At 34.9% G+C, this 15,603-nt stretch overlaps 1 protein-coding gene across 3 annotated transcripts in view; it reads left to right on the top strand.

The window, feature by feature from the left end:
- The window catches only part of LOC127867634 (protein transport protein Sec24A-like), a 36,030-nt gene extending 20,832 nt beyond the window's left edge, over nt 1–15,198 (top strand). For 2 of the 3 annotated variants that reach the window (XM_052408940.1, XM_052408938.1), the window contains 10 exons: nt 1,183–1,284; nt 1,748–1,871; nt 4,158–4,316; nt 4,621–4,794; nt 5,456–5,566; nt 7,083–7,261; nt 7,941–8,078; nt 8,499–8,699; nt 9,459–9,562; nt 11,730–15,198. In XM_052408940.1, coding sequence (XP_052264900.1) covers nt 1,183–1,284; nt 1,748–1,871; nt 4,158–4,316; nt 4,621–4,794; nt 5,456–5,566; nt 7,083–7,261; nt 7,941–8,078; nt 8,499–8,699; nt 9,459–9,562; nt 11,730–11,844 — 1,407 coding nt within the window. In that variant the 3' untranslated portion in view covers nt 11,845–15,198. The remainder of the gene's footprint in view (nt 1–1,182; nt 1,285–1,747; nt 1,872–4,157; nt 4,317–4,620; nt 4,795–5,455; nt 5,567–7,082; nt 7,262–7,940; nt 8,079–8,498; nt 8,700–9,458; nt 9,563–11,729) is intronic. The other variant, XM_052408939.1, reaches the window with a different exon arrangement.
- Nucleotides 15,199–15,603: the final 405 nt, after the last annotated feature.

The raw sequence follows: 15,603 nt of genomic DNA, 5'->3' as shown, positions 1-15,603 counted from the left end.
GTACAAACCCCCTTGTTTCTTGGTCAAAAGTCAAGGTTACATTTATGAAGTTTGAAATGAAGTTTGAAATTAATACATTTTCTTTAATGATTGTCATATGACTGCGTATACTTATTCACCACGATCCCATATCTCACATACAACTAACATGTTCCTGTGAATAAGGTGAATGTCAAAATTTTAGGTACAAATTAAAGTTACATTACTGCTCAAAATCAACGACAATTTCGTACAATATTTCGTAAAATAAAGCTAAACAATTAAAAATCATTGTTCCTTATGGCAGTTGCCGAAATTTCAACACCAGATGTGGTCTGGTAAAATAGATGTCTGTGGATACAAAATGCTCGTTTTTATTATGGTTTTAACATGGTATCATTTTAGTTTTCGTTTGTCCTATGAATAGATATATTCGCAGGAAATTAGCATGGAATTTATTGTGGTCACAAATAAATATATATAAAAACGAGCATTTTGTATCTACAAAAATCTATGTATCTAGCGTTGAAATTGTGGCTATTGCTAAAAGGAACACTGATTGTTTAGGTGTAAACTTTATTTTACGAAATACTTAACAAAATTTTCGTTTATTTTGAGTGTTATAGAGACTTTAAGAAATGTGTGTTTCTGTTTTGTACTTTTACGGCTCCTCAAGGATTTCAATATATTAATTATAATTCCGATAAACCAAATAATATGTTGCAAACATATCCCATGCTCCTGGTTAAAGGTAAAGACTACAATTCAAGTTCAAAGGTCATATATTTTAGTTTCCACTCAGTATCTTTCACATACCAGAAAAGTTTTTAGTGCAATCTGATGATCATATTCCATGACCAGACAATATGCAGTTTGCAACTCCCACGTGCCTGGGTTAGAGTCATAGTGAACGGTTGAAGTTTGTGAATTCATGTTTCTGCGACCTGCTTATGCCTAAGAGGATATTATTTACTGCAATTTAAGCTTAATAATCCAATAAAAATGTATTACAATTCTAAAATGTCAACACAATTAAAGTCAGGGTTAAATAATTTTCATTTCTTCTTTTATCTTTTATTGTCAATTAATGTAGTGCTCCTTTCCCATGACAAACATTTACTATAGGGGTATATATTACATCCTGTGACATAACTTGTTTACTGTGTATTTATAACATTGAATGCCGTCTGTTGTTGATTGCAGTCGGCGACTGGTGGTCGTATTACGGTTATGCAGACTGTGCTGCCCACACAGGGGCCTGGGGCTCTACAGAACAGAGAGGATCCCACCCAGAAATCTGGCAAAGTACGTGCAACACATTACCCAGCAGAGTCTGTAATGGGTTTCTGTTAGCCAGCAGAGTCTATAATGGGTTTCTGTACAGTTTTAGTGTTGTTTTTTGTGTGTTTGAATGTCAGTGATTATACCTGTGCCCATTGATAAATCTTATGACTTATTTGTGGTAAAAAAGTCACTGAATGTTCCAGATAAAGAGGGATTATTTGTGTGAACTCCTTCGAATTAAAACAATGCTCCAGAGAAGTATAGTTTTTTTTTTGTTTTAACACATTAAAATTGGGCAGAATTAAATGGTTTTGTCAAGAGCATCCCTGCCCCTCTTTGAGAAACAATCCTTGAGTGACTTGATAGCTGACAGTGTAGCTCCTTACCAGACCGCAGGGTTGTGCAGGCTTGTCCGTAGCTACACTGGCTGCTTTTTAAAAATGATTTGGCTCAATTACGATACAAGTCTGACATGCTATTTCAGGATGTAACCAGTCTTAATCCTGCAATAGACTTCTACAAGAAGATGGCACTAGACTGTTCAGCCCAGCAGATCGCGGTGGATCTCTTCATGTTCAATGGACAGTATGCAGACATGGCTTCTATAGGTTGGTCATTATATGGAGTTTCATGATGCTTGATTACTATGGAGTGGGAATAATCACTTCGGTTCAAAGTATGCTGCTTTACTGAAATAAGAGCATGATGCTTTTCTTTTTATAAGCTGTATTTGAAACATTCAGGGTTTTATATATGCATGGATTCTTTATGTTCTTGGCAAAATTTCATTTTTGTGATTTCTTTGAAAAATGTACAACAAGTTTTTCAGTTAAAACAAATTAAAAAAGGTTCTTAAAATATTAATTTATCAATGTTATGTTTGGTTTTACTGATTAGTATGTTATTATATTAAAATATTTATGGATGTGATAATAAATTATACACATACATTACACATTTGTAGCTTGTCTGAGCACTAATTGCTCATAGCGAGTTAGCATGGTCACTGCAACAAAAACTTTGTTACCTTGCTAGAGGCCTCCAGAATGACTAAATCTTGATAAAACTTGGTCAGAATTTTGTCTTGGCAATGCCTTGGCTGAAATCAGTTCTAGGGCATGTAAGTAAATTTGTACAAAACCTTGTTTAGATACCACATTCATGACTAAATCTTGATGAAACTTGATCAGAATTTAGTCTTGGCAATGCCTTGGCTGAGATCAGTTCTAGGGCATGAAAGTAAATTTGTACAAAACCTTGTTTAGATACCACATTCATGACTTAATCTTGATGAAACTTGTTCAGATTGTTTATCTTTACAATATAAAGGCCTTGTTCTAATCAGATTCATGAGCATTTTAAACACTTGGTCACCAGGTCAAACCTTGATACCACTTCAAAGGCCATATTTATCTCAATGAAACTTGGTCAGCATGTTTATTTTTGAATTTTTTATTTTATTTAATTCTTTCCCACTCAGAAGCAAAATGAAAATGGATATGTGCAAACAGCATAAAAACCAGAACAGCCTGCGAGTTACTCGCAGTCTGTTCAGGTTTTATGCTGTTTGCTGCTTATCAATATCTAAGGGTAGGAAACGAAGCCTTTAAAAATTGAATCTAGTAAGAAAGGTCTTAAACTAAATTCAATTTTCTAAGGGACTACAAATGCTTGAAAATACATTTTTAAGTGGTAAAGGGTTAAATTTGGAAAAAAAATGTCGACCTTAACAATTTATTGGCCAATTTTGAATCTGTGTTTAACATAATATGTGCATGCAAAAACCAGGTCACAAAGTAGTTGCAATAATTCAACTCTCAGCTTAAAAGCGCAATGGGCTGCTGAGAGTTGCAATGCGCTCTCTCTTGTCCATGGGTGCAAAATGTTATCACCAATGCAAGGGTTAAGGAACACTGAAACTGCAAGAACTTATTAAAGTTTACCTGTCTAAACCACAAACTAATCCAGATGGTACCATTAAAGCAATAAATAATTGTTTTTTATTGACTTAGTTTTTTTTTCGTATGCTGTATCCGCCATATCGGAAAACTGACCCAATATTAGTTTTTTTTTCGTATGCTGTATCCGCCATATCGGAAAACTGACCCAATATTGGTTAGGTCGCAGTACACCAATATTTTGCACGTCGGGTTATTTGTTGGAGCCTATTAATGTCTATAAGGATGTGGTATTCGATACAGAATACACTGATTCAAATTTAAACATAATAAACATGTCAGCGAGAAAAGTGTGTTGAAACATCGTCGTGTTTTTATAGGGTGCATGCAAAGGATATCATCCGTAGGTTGCCATTCAGGTAAATTTAACATGTTTATGAAGTTTATTCATTATTTTCCTCAATTTGTCTCGAACGATGTCTGTTTAGTAATGCGCACAAAATCTGTGCGCAGATTTGCTCTTGTCTTTATGAAGAGTGAATATGGACTCCCAGAGCAGCCATAGCAAAAATTATCAAAGGCTCTGGGAGTCCGTTTATATGGACTAGTAACAAAGGTAAGTATTAGAATAACCTTGTTACCTCTTAAGAGGCCATATTTATGCCTTTAACACAAGGTGCACTTTGGACACAGGTGAGCGCTTCAGGACCATTTAAACCCTCCTGTTTTTATATGTGAAGAAGCCTTTGAATGCTGGGAAATTTGTCGTCAGCTAAAATTTCGTCTGCTGAATTTCTTAAATTAGCATTTTCTTTGATTTTTTTCAAAGAATACTATCAGAATAGCAAACAGTTTGGATCCTGATGAGACGCCACGTTCTGTGGCGTCTCATCTGGATCCAAACTGTTTGCAAAGGCATTCAAAATTCGGTTCTCGCACTGAAAGGGTTAACAAACATTTTTTTCTTTTATCAAGTAATTTCATTTTACATTTCAGAGTGTGTCTCCAAGTTTTCTGGAGGTTGTATTTATTACTATCCATCTTACCATGTGGTCAGAACCCCTCACTATGTGGAGAAATTTGAGGTGGATTTGCTCCGATACCTGACTAGGAAGATTGGCTTTGAGTCTGTGATGAGAGTTCGATGCACTAAGGGTAGGTACAGACGATCCAAAGCAGCTTGGTTTAGATCAGGTTAGGTATTTATGGCTGAAGCTTTATCTTTTTTACAATTAGGTTGTTAATTGATTTTTCTTCTTTGTGTTATGTATGTATTATCAGATTTGAACATTTATTCTTAAGTCGATCAGTCTGTGTCAATTGAACATTCTGTTCTAATTTTGAGCACAATCTTTGTTGAATTAAAAAATCATAATTCTATATGGGAGGTTTAATGTCATTTTCATTTATATCATTACAACCTACATACAGCATGTATACAATATATTTTTTTCTCCAGGGATAAGTATTCATACGTTCCATGGGAACTTCTTTGTGCGTTCAACTGACCTGCTGTCACTTCCCAATGTAAACCCCGACGCCGGCTTCGGCATGCAGATGACGATAGAGGAGTCACTTACTGATGTCTCCACAATGTGTTTCCAGGCTGCCCTACTGTATACTTCTAGTAAAGGTGGGTAGGGTTGAAGTAACTAAATTTGTCACAAATTTTCATGATGTAATTATGTGATCCCCAAATTAACGATAAACAATTTAGCTGACTAACTGCACTTTTGTGGTGTGCAATATTATGAAATTCTATTTAGATTTTAGAACTGTATGCAAAAAAACATACTTATACACAAAATCTCTTAACATCTTACATATAAAGCCATTTCTTTTTTTTTGAAGACAGACATGAATGTGAGTATAACACAGGGTGTGATTTCTTCTTTGTTAAGCTTATTTCCAACTTTTTAATGTCAAAAATGCTATCAAATGGTTGTTTGCTTTACTCAAATACAGTGAAGATTTTTTTGTGAACACAAGGGTTTAAAGGGGAAGACATAATTTGGGGTCACAAAAGGTACACATTGCTGCAAAAATAGTAAAGGAAATAAAAAGGTCCAACAATTTACATTATGGTTTGTCAGATTAGTTTTCTTTTCATTTCACTCGTCATGTTCTGACCAATCAATAGGGGAAGGAGGGGGAAGCAAAAGGAAGCACGGTGTAGCCAACAAGCCATATTTGTATAGATCTTAATTTTTTAGCATCGTCCACCCTTGAGGTGTTTCCACCTCCACACCCATGTGTATTTGCATGTCCCTATTTGTCTGCTACCTCCCATTCAGGAGAACGACGTATCCGGGTACACACACTGTGTTTGCCGGTGTCCAACCAGATGAGCGAGATTCACGCCTCTGCGGATCAGCAGGCTATAGTGGCTCTACTGGCCAAGATGGGTGAGTAAATACTTTGTGATATAAAGGGAGGGCATTAAGATTCTGCTGATTTTCTCCCTTTGATCAATTTTGTTGTATATTTTGGGTGATTACTTTGAGTGGGCACATAGTTATTATACCCCCACAAACGAAGTTTAGGGGGGTATATAGGAGCGAGCTTGTCTGTCGGTCGGTCTGTATTAAGTGTCCTCTCTCTAATTCAAGTAGTTTTCATCCGATCTTCACCAAACTTGGTCAGAAGTTGTATCTTCATGATGTCTAGGCCAAGATCGAACATGGGCCTTGTCGGATCAAAAACTAGGTCACAGGGTCACTTAGTGCGTTTTAAACATTCAGCATGTTGTCCGCTCTCTTATTCAAGTAGTTTTCATCCGATCTTCATTAAACTTGGTCAGAAGTTGTATCTAGATGATCTTTAGGCCAAGTTCGAACAAGGGCCTTGCCGGGTCAAAAACTAGGTCACGGGGTCACTTAGTGCATTTTAAACATTCAGCATTTTGTTTGCTCTCTAGTTCAAGTAGTTTTCATCCAATCTTCACCAAAGTTGGTCAGAAGTTGTATCTAGATGATGTCTAGTTCGAGTTTGAATATGGGTCATGCCGGGTCAAAAACTAGGTCACGGGGTCACTTAGGGCGTTATAAACATCACAATGTTGTCCGCTCTCTAATTCAAGTAGTTTTCATCCAATCTTCACCAAACTTGGTCAGAAGTTGTATTTAGATGATGTCTAGTTCAAGTTTGAATATGGGTCATGCCGGGTCAAAAAATAGGTCACGGAGTATCTTAGTGCATTTTAAACCTCACCATGTTGTCCGCTCTCTAATTCAAGTAGTTTTCATCCAATCCTCATCAAACTTGGTCACAAGTCTTATATAAATGATCTCTAGGACAAGTTCGAACATGGGCCATTCCGGGCCTAAAACGAGGTCGCGGGGTCACTTAGTGCGTTTTTTAACATTCAGCAGGGTGTCAGCTCTCTAATTCAAGTAGTTTACATCCGATCCAAACTTTGTCAGAAGTTTTATGGAGATGATCTTAAGGCCAAGTTAGAACATGGGCCTTTCTGGGTCAAAAACTAGGTCAAGGGGTCACTTAGTGCGTTTTAAAAATTGAGCATGGTGTCCGCTGTTTTTTGTGAAGACGACATGCAAAATATTATGTGTCAATGCGGCATTGGGGCAATTCGTCATGTCTGTGACAAAGCTCTAGTTTTGTTAAAGTGTGTCAGATTTGATTTCACTTGAATATGGCTGAGTTAATGTAGATTTATAGCCTACTTGATTTTTGTTGTTCCCATGTTTGCAGATATTTAGTATTATTCCCCTATAATTGGTTTTGTTCTTTGTAGCTGTCTACGATTTTCTTTGTTTGTTATGCATGTATTGTATAAAGCAAGAGCATATACATATGTATATATATTTGATTATGATAACAAGTTTTTGAAAAACATATTTAAGGTAATTTTATCAATTGTAAGCATGTGACTTTAGAATTCAGTTATTGTTAAAATTTCAGCGGTTGATCGCAGCCTATCATCGTCCATGTCGGATGCACGTGAGGCTATAGTGAACGCCTCTATTGACATCCTCGGCTCCTATGGTAGCTCCCTGCACGCGTCCCAGCGCTCTAACGGCCTCCCTGTCAATGAGCAGTTGAGACTCATACCTCTTTACTGCCTGGCTTTGCTCAAATCTGTAAGTTTGAACAGGTCTTTTTTGCATTGTATAGCCAAAAAAAAATCAAATTAATGGAGTTTTTCTTTCTAACTGAAACTGATTCTATTAATGCTGTTCTTTTATTAGTTACATCAGATGAACATTCAAGGTCAAGGTCACTTTGACTTAAAATAGAAAACTGTTTAAGGTTTAACACTTCTTGTTGGAGGGTGGGATTACGTTTGTAGGTAGCTGAAAAACAAACCAAGTTTGGGACTGCGCAATAATTTAGATAAAATTCAGAGCTAAAGCATTGAAAACCTTGTTTCCTGGCATTGCCATGTTTCTTGTTATCCCCTGCCATAGGCGGAGGGATATTGTTTTGGTGTTGTCCGTCCGTCCGCCTTTCCGTCTTGTCCGGCACTTTTGTGTCCGGAGCCATATCTTAGAAGTGCTTTGGCGGATTTCATTGAAACTTGGTATGAGTATATATATGGATAAGAGGATGATGCACGCCAAATGGCATTGTACACCATCTGTTAATAAGGGAGTTTTAGCCCTTTATATCTTAAAAAAATGCTTTTTTAGTGTCAAATATAACACTTTTGTGTCCAGAAGCATAATGGTGGGGGATATCAATTCAATGAATTTGCTTGTTTGTGATAACTAGAAACTGGACAGAAAATACATTCTCATTGTTCTGGCATACATATTTCAGACTGGTTTCCGTGTGACTGGTTCTGTGCCACTGGATGAACGAACCCACGCTCTGCAACAGTACAAGACCCAGCCTGTGAGTCAGCTGATACAGATGATCTATCCAGACCTGTACCCGGTACACACCATAATGGATGTGGTGAGTCAGCAGTAATTATACCCTATTTATTAAATGAATTGCTCTTGTTGGTTCAATTTCCTTTGATATAAATAATTTAGCTAATAATTATAAAAAATGGTCAGAAAACAGCTTTTTTTCCCACCATTATTGGAATTTAATATTTAAACTGGAAATTTGATATTTTTATTTAAATTTATGTTTAAAAAAAAAAAGAAAAATTGTTGTTTGATTTTTATCTGTTGAATAGTTTTTTTATATAACATTAAAAATGTATTAGTATTAATAAACATAAAATCTTTTGACTTAAGATAACGATAAGTCTAGTCTAACTGCAAACTGAGAGTCTTGAAACTGAGCTTCGGGGGAAAAAAGGATATTTTAGCCTTTGAGAATATGATCCAAGAATTACTATTAAATTTTTTCCTGCTGACATAACAGAAGCTGAAGAAGAAGGGCTCGTTTGAGTGTGCAGACCTGCCCCTGCTACAACTCTGCTCGGCCAACGTGGACCGCCAGGGGGCGTACCTCCTGGACACGGGAGACATCATGTACCTCTATGTGGGCAGTGCCATCAACGAACAATTCTGCAAGGACATACTGGATGTGCCCAACTTTGCTGCAATAAGAGAGGGAGGCATTGTAAGTTGCAGTTTGAAAGAAATAATGCAATATTTTTTATGCCACTTGCATCTTCGGATGGGAGAGTCATATATCCACAGGCCAATCCATTTGTTCTTACTAGGTTATCCCATCAATTTTGCTTGGTACAAATGTTTGATACTCGCATTGGTGATTTCTTTGAACCTTATCAACATACCCACATGGGCTGACCTCATTATGACTATCAAATTGACCTTCTCTTGAACTTGGGACTAATTCAGAATTTCAGAAGTTTTTTGGTCGATCATCAATAATCCTTCCTTCAAAGCTTTGATATATTTGCATGGATGATGTATTTGAACACTATCAACACATTTACGTCACTCATTGCAACCTTGACCTTAGTCCTTATTTTAGACTTAGACTAAGTTAAATAGGCCAATGAATCAATCCTGACATGGCTTCCAACGGGGATATCAGCGTTTATTGATGGCAGTATCATAGGGTTCATGTCTGGGATACCATTTATTTTAACTAACACAAATTATTTATGAAACATAAAATGAAACAAAAAGACCTTGTACTGAGCAAGGTAAAGGAAAATAAGTTATCATTTTAATTACTTAAATACTTGCAGATTGTGTAAGAATCAAAATAACTTTCATATTAGAATTTGTAATTGATCAATAATCAACTCTTTGCCATTCTGATTAATAGCAATGAACTGATTTATGGATCAATTAACCGCATGAACAGGCAACATATGTGTCTCATAACTACCTTGTGTATATTTTCCAGAGGGAGTTACCAGAGCTTGAGAATGATGGCTCTGAACGTATGAGAACCTTCCTGGCCTCCCTAATGGATAACAGACCTACAGGGGCTGCCTTAATTATTGTGAGGTATGCTCATTGCTGGTATTCTGTAAGAACTTTAAAGGGGCCTTTAAACTTTTGGTAAATTGACAAAATTAAAAAAAGTTGTTTCAGATTCGCAAATTTTCGTTGTAGTTTTGTTTGTGAGGAAACAGTAATACTGAACTTTTACAAAGCTCTAAAATATCCATTATATGCATCTTTTGACGATTTAAAAACCTTTTAAAGGCCCCTTTAAAATAAATAAGATCTTTTTCATTTAATTTGCAAGTTTCATTGATAGGTTTTAGCTCACCAAAGAATAAAGTGCTCATGGTGAGCCATCGTGATCACCCTATGTCTTGATGTTATGCGTTATCAAATTTTAGGGTGTTACCGCATTTTTCATATTGATGAAAATTGGTCAGAATGTCAATCTTGACTATATCTAAGCGTTGTTTGAATCTTGGTTATGGTTGTCCAAAACATGGTTACTGAGTTGAATCTTTGAAAAACCTTATCACAATTCAAGAGTCCATATTAATAAGTCAACCTTTATGAATGTTTATATTTACAAATTCTAAGCCAAGTGTAAAGCTTGGTCAATTGTGTCCAATAATTATACCAATTTTAAATCGTTGACAACCCATATTATCTCTAAAAGGTTCATTCACAAGTCAATATAAATGACACTTGGTTAGAATGTTAACCTGGACAAATAAAAATGCCATAATTGAATCTGCGGAGATCAAAGCAATTTGTGAAGTCAAAGCTATGTCACCAGGTGAATGCTTTGACAATTGATGTACCTTAAACTTCGGTGATCACTTCAGGGCCATTATGACCCTATTGTTGTTCTATTGAAACAATCATTGTTTTTGTGTTATATAGTTGTGGATTTTTGGATTTTTAAATAAAGGCATAAAACAAGGAAGACTAAGTTCTGTATTTAGCATCATTGCTCTCATTCCAATGAGATATGAAACAGATTTTTTCTTTCAGAGTGAGAGTTCTTGTCTGATTATGATTATGATAACAAAATGAAAGGAAGTTAAATGCAGAATAACATTCATGGAATACCTTGTTAAGATCTTGCAAAGGCTTTGATGTTAATTGAATTCTAAATGCATTCTGCTAGTTTGCACCTAAACTTGATTGCACAAAATGGAGTGCAATTATTTAGGCATAAAATGTCTATACTAGAACAACATGAAATACAATCACTTGATTAGTGTGATCCCCTCTTTTTTGCAGGTTGCGACTGATAAGTCTGCAATTCGGTTGAATGTTGTTTCACAAATAGAGATTTGTCGATGATTTTATTTAGCACACAAGTGAAGCAAAAAATTTTCCCCAATGCTTGATTAGAGGCGACACTTTTTTAGGTCTTTTGTTTTCAGACCAAGGCAATTTAAAAGCAATTCTCGTTGCACATTTAATCTCTTTGTTCTTTGCTTTGTTGGGTTATATAATATCAAAGTGTTTCAGCAAAGTCTTCAGTATGATGGTTATGACTTAAACATCACTAATTTCTGCTTGACTACCATGTGACAATGGAACATCAGAAATGTTTGTAGTGTTATATCTAAGATGTAAAAACATCTTTGATCATATCTAAGATGTAAAAACATCTTTGATCCGTCCAAAAAATTATTCCTTTTTCTACAAAGGGAATTTATTTCATATTGCATGGATTGTTGGGCACTTCTTGTTTGATTGTATAATTCAATAACAATTTAATTAAAGAAAAGTGACATATTACAAATGTACCATGGTTTCAGTATAATATCACACCAACACATTTTATTGCCAAGTTCAAGTTCAAAGACTTGTATACATAAGTTATGAAAAGTCGCTTATATTTGGCCTATTGCAATATTATAATTTATCAAGGCAGTAAAGTACATGACATCTAAGATGGTGCAGATTGGCAGGATTAAGGGCAGACTGGTCGATTTTTAGGGCAGCTTGGGGTAAATTAAAGAGGGCTTGGTTGATTTTTAGGTCAGCTTGGAGTACATTAAGAGCAGCTTGGTGGATTTTTAGGGCAGCTTGGGGTACATAAATGGCAGCTAAGTAGATTTGTAAGACAGATTGGTGCAAATTTAAGTCAGCTTGGTTGATTTTGAGTGCAGATTGCCAACATTTAAGGGCAGCTTGGTGCTCCCCCAAGCTATTCAGCTTTAGAGTTAACACTATGTTTGTTTGTTTACAGGGATGACGGCAAGCTGAGGTTGCAGTTTTTCCAGCATTTCGTAGAAGACCGGAATGACTCTACTATCTCCTACCATGAGTTCCTTCAACAAATTCAAGGCCAGATCAAGAGATGAAACTTGAAGTAGCCTAGAAGCTTGATATTTGAACATTCATCTGCAGTGCTAAATAGACTTTATTTCATATCGCAGTTAATCAATGTAAACATGGCTGGGCATTTATGATAATACATCTATGGACAACAATTAAGTGTCCGCAAGTCGAAGACAGTTTTGTTTTAAGAGGGCAAACATGGGATAAGTGATCGTAGCTTAATTGCTTCTATGCTGATCTTCTTAAACTCATCGGACAAGCAGGGGTCAAATATAACAGAGCCCTAAACCTTTGGTATATAAGCAGCAAGAGGTCTAGAAGAGTACTGATTACTGAGGACATTTAGTTAGACTGAATTGTTAAATACAGGGCATTGTTGAGCGAGTTCAAAATAAAGAATTGTGATGTTAAATGTCTTATATATTTGCAGTAAATGGGTTCTTAATGCACTGGCAAGTAGATTTTAGGTCAGAGCAATTAGCTTTGCATAGAAAACTGTTGGCTTGAAAGTTTATGTCCAGCCCTGGTATAGTAGAAAGTGAAGGCCCTCTTATGCATTTTCAATATGGTGGTGATTTGTTATTTAGTGGTAGTGTTAATTGTGAAATATTTTTTGATTGAATGAAACAGGTGGTTTTCACAAGAATTGGAAGAAATATAGGGAATTTAAATTATGTAAACTGCAGTGCATATGAATGTATTTATGTTAATTATAAATAGGTAAATTATGTTTTTAAAAATTACAGTATTGTATTTAGTGATTTATTACTTTACAAACATCATTAACTAACTTGGTTACATTGACGGCATGAAAAAATAGAGCTTTAAAGATGAATGAATGTGTATATAGAAAATCTGCATTGAATTGGGGCAGAAACAATTTGCTCTTCGATTGTCAACCTTAATTATTATTTATGGTGGTGAATCATTATTGATTGTCTGTTATCTACTGACCTATAAAACATTATGGAAGAAGTTTAATATTATAATTATTTTGTATATTCATTGTGAATACTGTATAATTATATATAATAAATATGCCATTGTATATTGTGTAACAGAACTATTTATTGACTTATTGTGCTTACTGTTTATTTTAATTTTGTGATAAAGAACACTGTGTAAATTGTGTTGATGTGTTTTGACACATGCAGTTTGCCAAGTTTGTGAACAATTAATTTCATGGATTTTATGTATACTGCAAAATAATAAAATTTAGCCTAACATTAATATTCTTCCATTTAATGACTAGAATGATCAGCCTTTTTAGTTACAAACTAATGTTATTTTATTGGTTTTCAGATAGTACATTCATATCATTCTGATAGAAAAAACAACAGAGGGACAAATTACAGCTGCAAAACTCATGATTGGATTGAAGTTAAATGAAGAATTGAAGTGAAGCACATGACAATACGTAATGGGCTTTGTTACCCTGCTTTTCTAAGACAAAGCCTGTCATGCAATGTAGAAGGAATGTTCATGTTTTTGCATAAAACAGTCAATCTAAATGGTTAAATATCGCCCCTTGGTGCAAAAATGGTACCATGTGGCATTGAAATTAGAAGGCACATGGTACCTTTTTGCACCAATGGGGTGAATTATGTTGTCAGTCAAATTGCATTGTATGTTTAATTAAATACAATGTTCATGGTTGTTATAAAATAAAAAGGGATGTCTATAAATATAAATTTATTATTTTACATAGTATAGTTGTAAAATATATAAATTATAAATTGCATTAGAGTTTGGAGTTAATATTCCTTAATTGTCAATGGTCAATAGTAAAGTTCAAAGATAATATAATCAATAATGAACTCTCAGTCGACTATGCTGTGTCCAATTGTTTAAAACATTATTGCATACAGAAATGCATATAGACATGTCTCAACATATCTGGAAACACTTGTAGAGGGTAGAAAACTGCTGTGTCTTGATTATGTAGCTCATATTTTGGAAAGCTCAGATAGATTATCCAAATTGCTGAAGCTCTTGTGTTAGGTTGCTTACCAAAAAATTTTTTAATTCAATTATGTTAAGGCTTTGTAAAAGCCGTTTTTGTTCATCTTCATATTAATGGAGATACTTAGTGTATTGAGTGTTTTTCATTGAACTTTTGTCTTTCTTTTTAATTGTATTTTGTCATTGGAAAAAAAGAGTTGTTGTAGAGAATATAGTGTACTTAATTTGTTTAAAATGTTGTAATTCACTTAGATATACATTTCTCTCTGAGGGGAACTTTGATGAACTGTTTCATTCATTTCACTCAAGTTTTTGTTTAGGGCATTGGCATAAACATACATTTGCTGTAGAATACTTGTTAATTTTGTTGTCTGACTGTTTAAAAAGATGAACAAAGATTATTTTCAGTATGTATTTTGCATTCATGATATGAGCTTCAAACTTAAGTAAATATTTGTCTATTAAGTGAACGATTGCATATTAACATGTGGTGTATATTTAACTTCAGTGAAGTTTCCTGCAAGCCTTTCTGTCACTTTGAGTGAACTAGAATTTCATTGCTTTCAACGCTTGCTGTACATGTGTAATATAATTTAGCCTAGCTCGTGGTAAAACCGTGATTTATGCCTGTGCGTAAAGTATCCATCTAGTTTAGCCTGTGCGATCGACACAGGCTAATCATGAACAACACTTCATGCCTAGACTGGATATTCTTTTTCTTTTAGAAGAGACTACCATCATACGGAAAATTTTCTTTAACTCTTTCAGTGCTGGAACCGAATTTTGAAGGCCCTTGCAAACAGTTTGGATCCAGATGAGACGCCACAGAACGTGGCGTCTCATCAGGATCCAAACTGTTTGCTATTCTGATAGTATTCTTTGAAAAAAATCAAAGAAAATGCTAATTTTAGAAATTCAGCAGACAACATTTTAGCAGACGACAAATTTCCCAGCATGCAAAGGGTTAAAGTGGAAAGTATCATCCCTCATGAGCCTGTGCAGTGATGATACTTTACCCACATGCATTTATCCCGCGTTTCCCACAATGTGGCTCATATTTATAAATATGTTGTAATTGTGTGGTAATTTACAATCTTCAATTACTGCTTAAATGGTTTGGACACAGCCACACCTGTTAGGTTGAAGTTTTTTATGATGCCATTCTACACATAATACACATTCAAGTTTATGTAATGACGTACTTTGTATATTAACAATTCATGTCGCCACATATGTGGTCATTATACTGGTGAATAATTTATATGTGGACGTTTTACCCGTATTTTATTATATATGTTGTGTGATGCATGTCATTATGTTTCATTTGATGTTGTTCAAGTGGACTGTACTTTAACGAAATTAGAGTGTAATATAATTGTTATATTGAAACCCAATTAAATGCTGAAATAATTGAATTGTTGCTTTGTATTTATATTTGTGTTGATATTCTCCACTGAGAGTCAGTACTGACTTCAAACGCCTGCAAGTTAATGCATAAATGTTCAAATTACATGTAATAAAACAGCCATCGTCTTTCCTCCCCTTAACATGCAAATAAATCTTAAAATGTGTTTACTGAAGGAGTGTTATTTCGCCGAATTTCCAAATCATCAGTAAAATGGAAAGAAGCCAAGGAAAACGCTCATAATGTTACTTTTATAATAATATTCGTAACATGGTTTGGATGCACTACACCGTAAACAATGTACATAATTTGATATAACCAACAGTAGTACACTAGTACTTGTCACTTATTATAGTTCGCGAGTACTTGTTACTGTACTATCGACTTAAAGTGATAATTACATTGTCTTAATATT

Source organism: Dreissena polymorpha, chromosome 2, assembly GCF_020536995.1.
Source record: "Dreissena polymorpha isolate Duluth1 chromosome 2, UMN_Dpol_1.0, whole genome shotgun sequence".
NCBI lineage: Eukaryota > Metazoa > Mollusca > Bivalvia > Myida > Dreissenidae > Dreissena > Dreissena polymorpha.
This window is presented reverse-complemented; position numbering and strand designations above follow the sequence as displayed.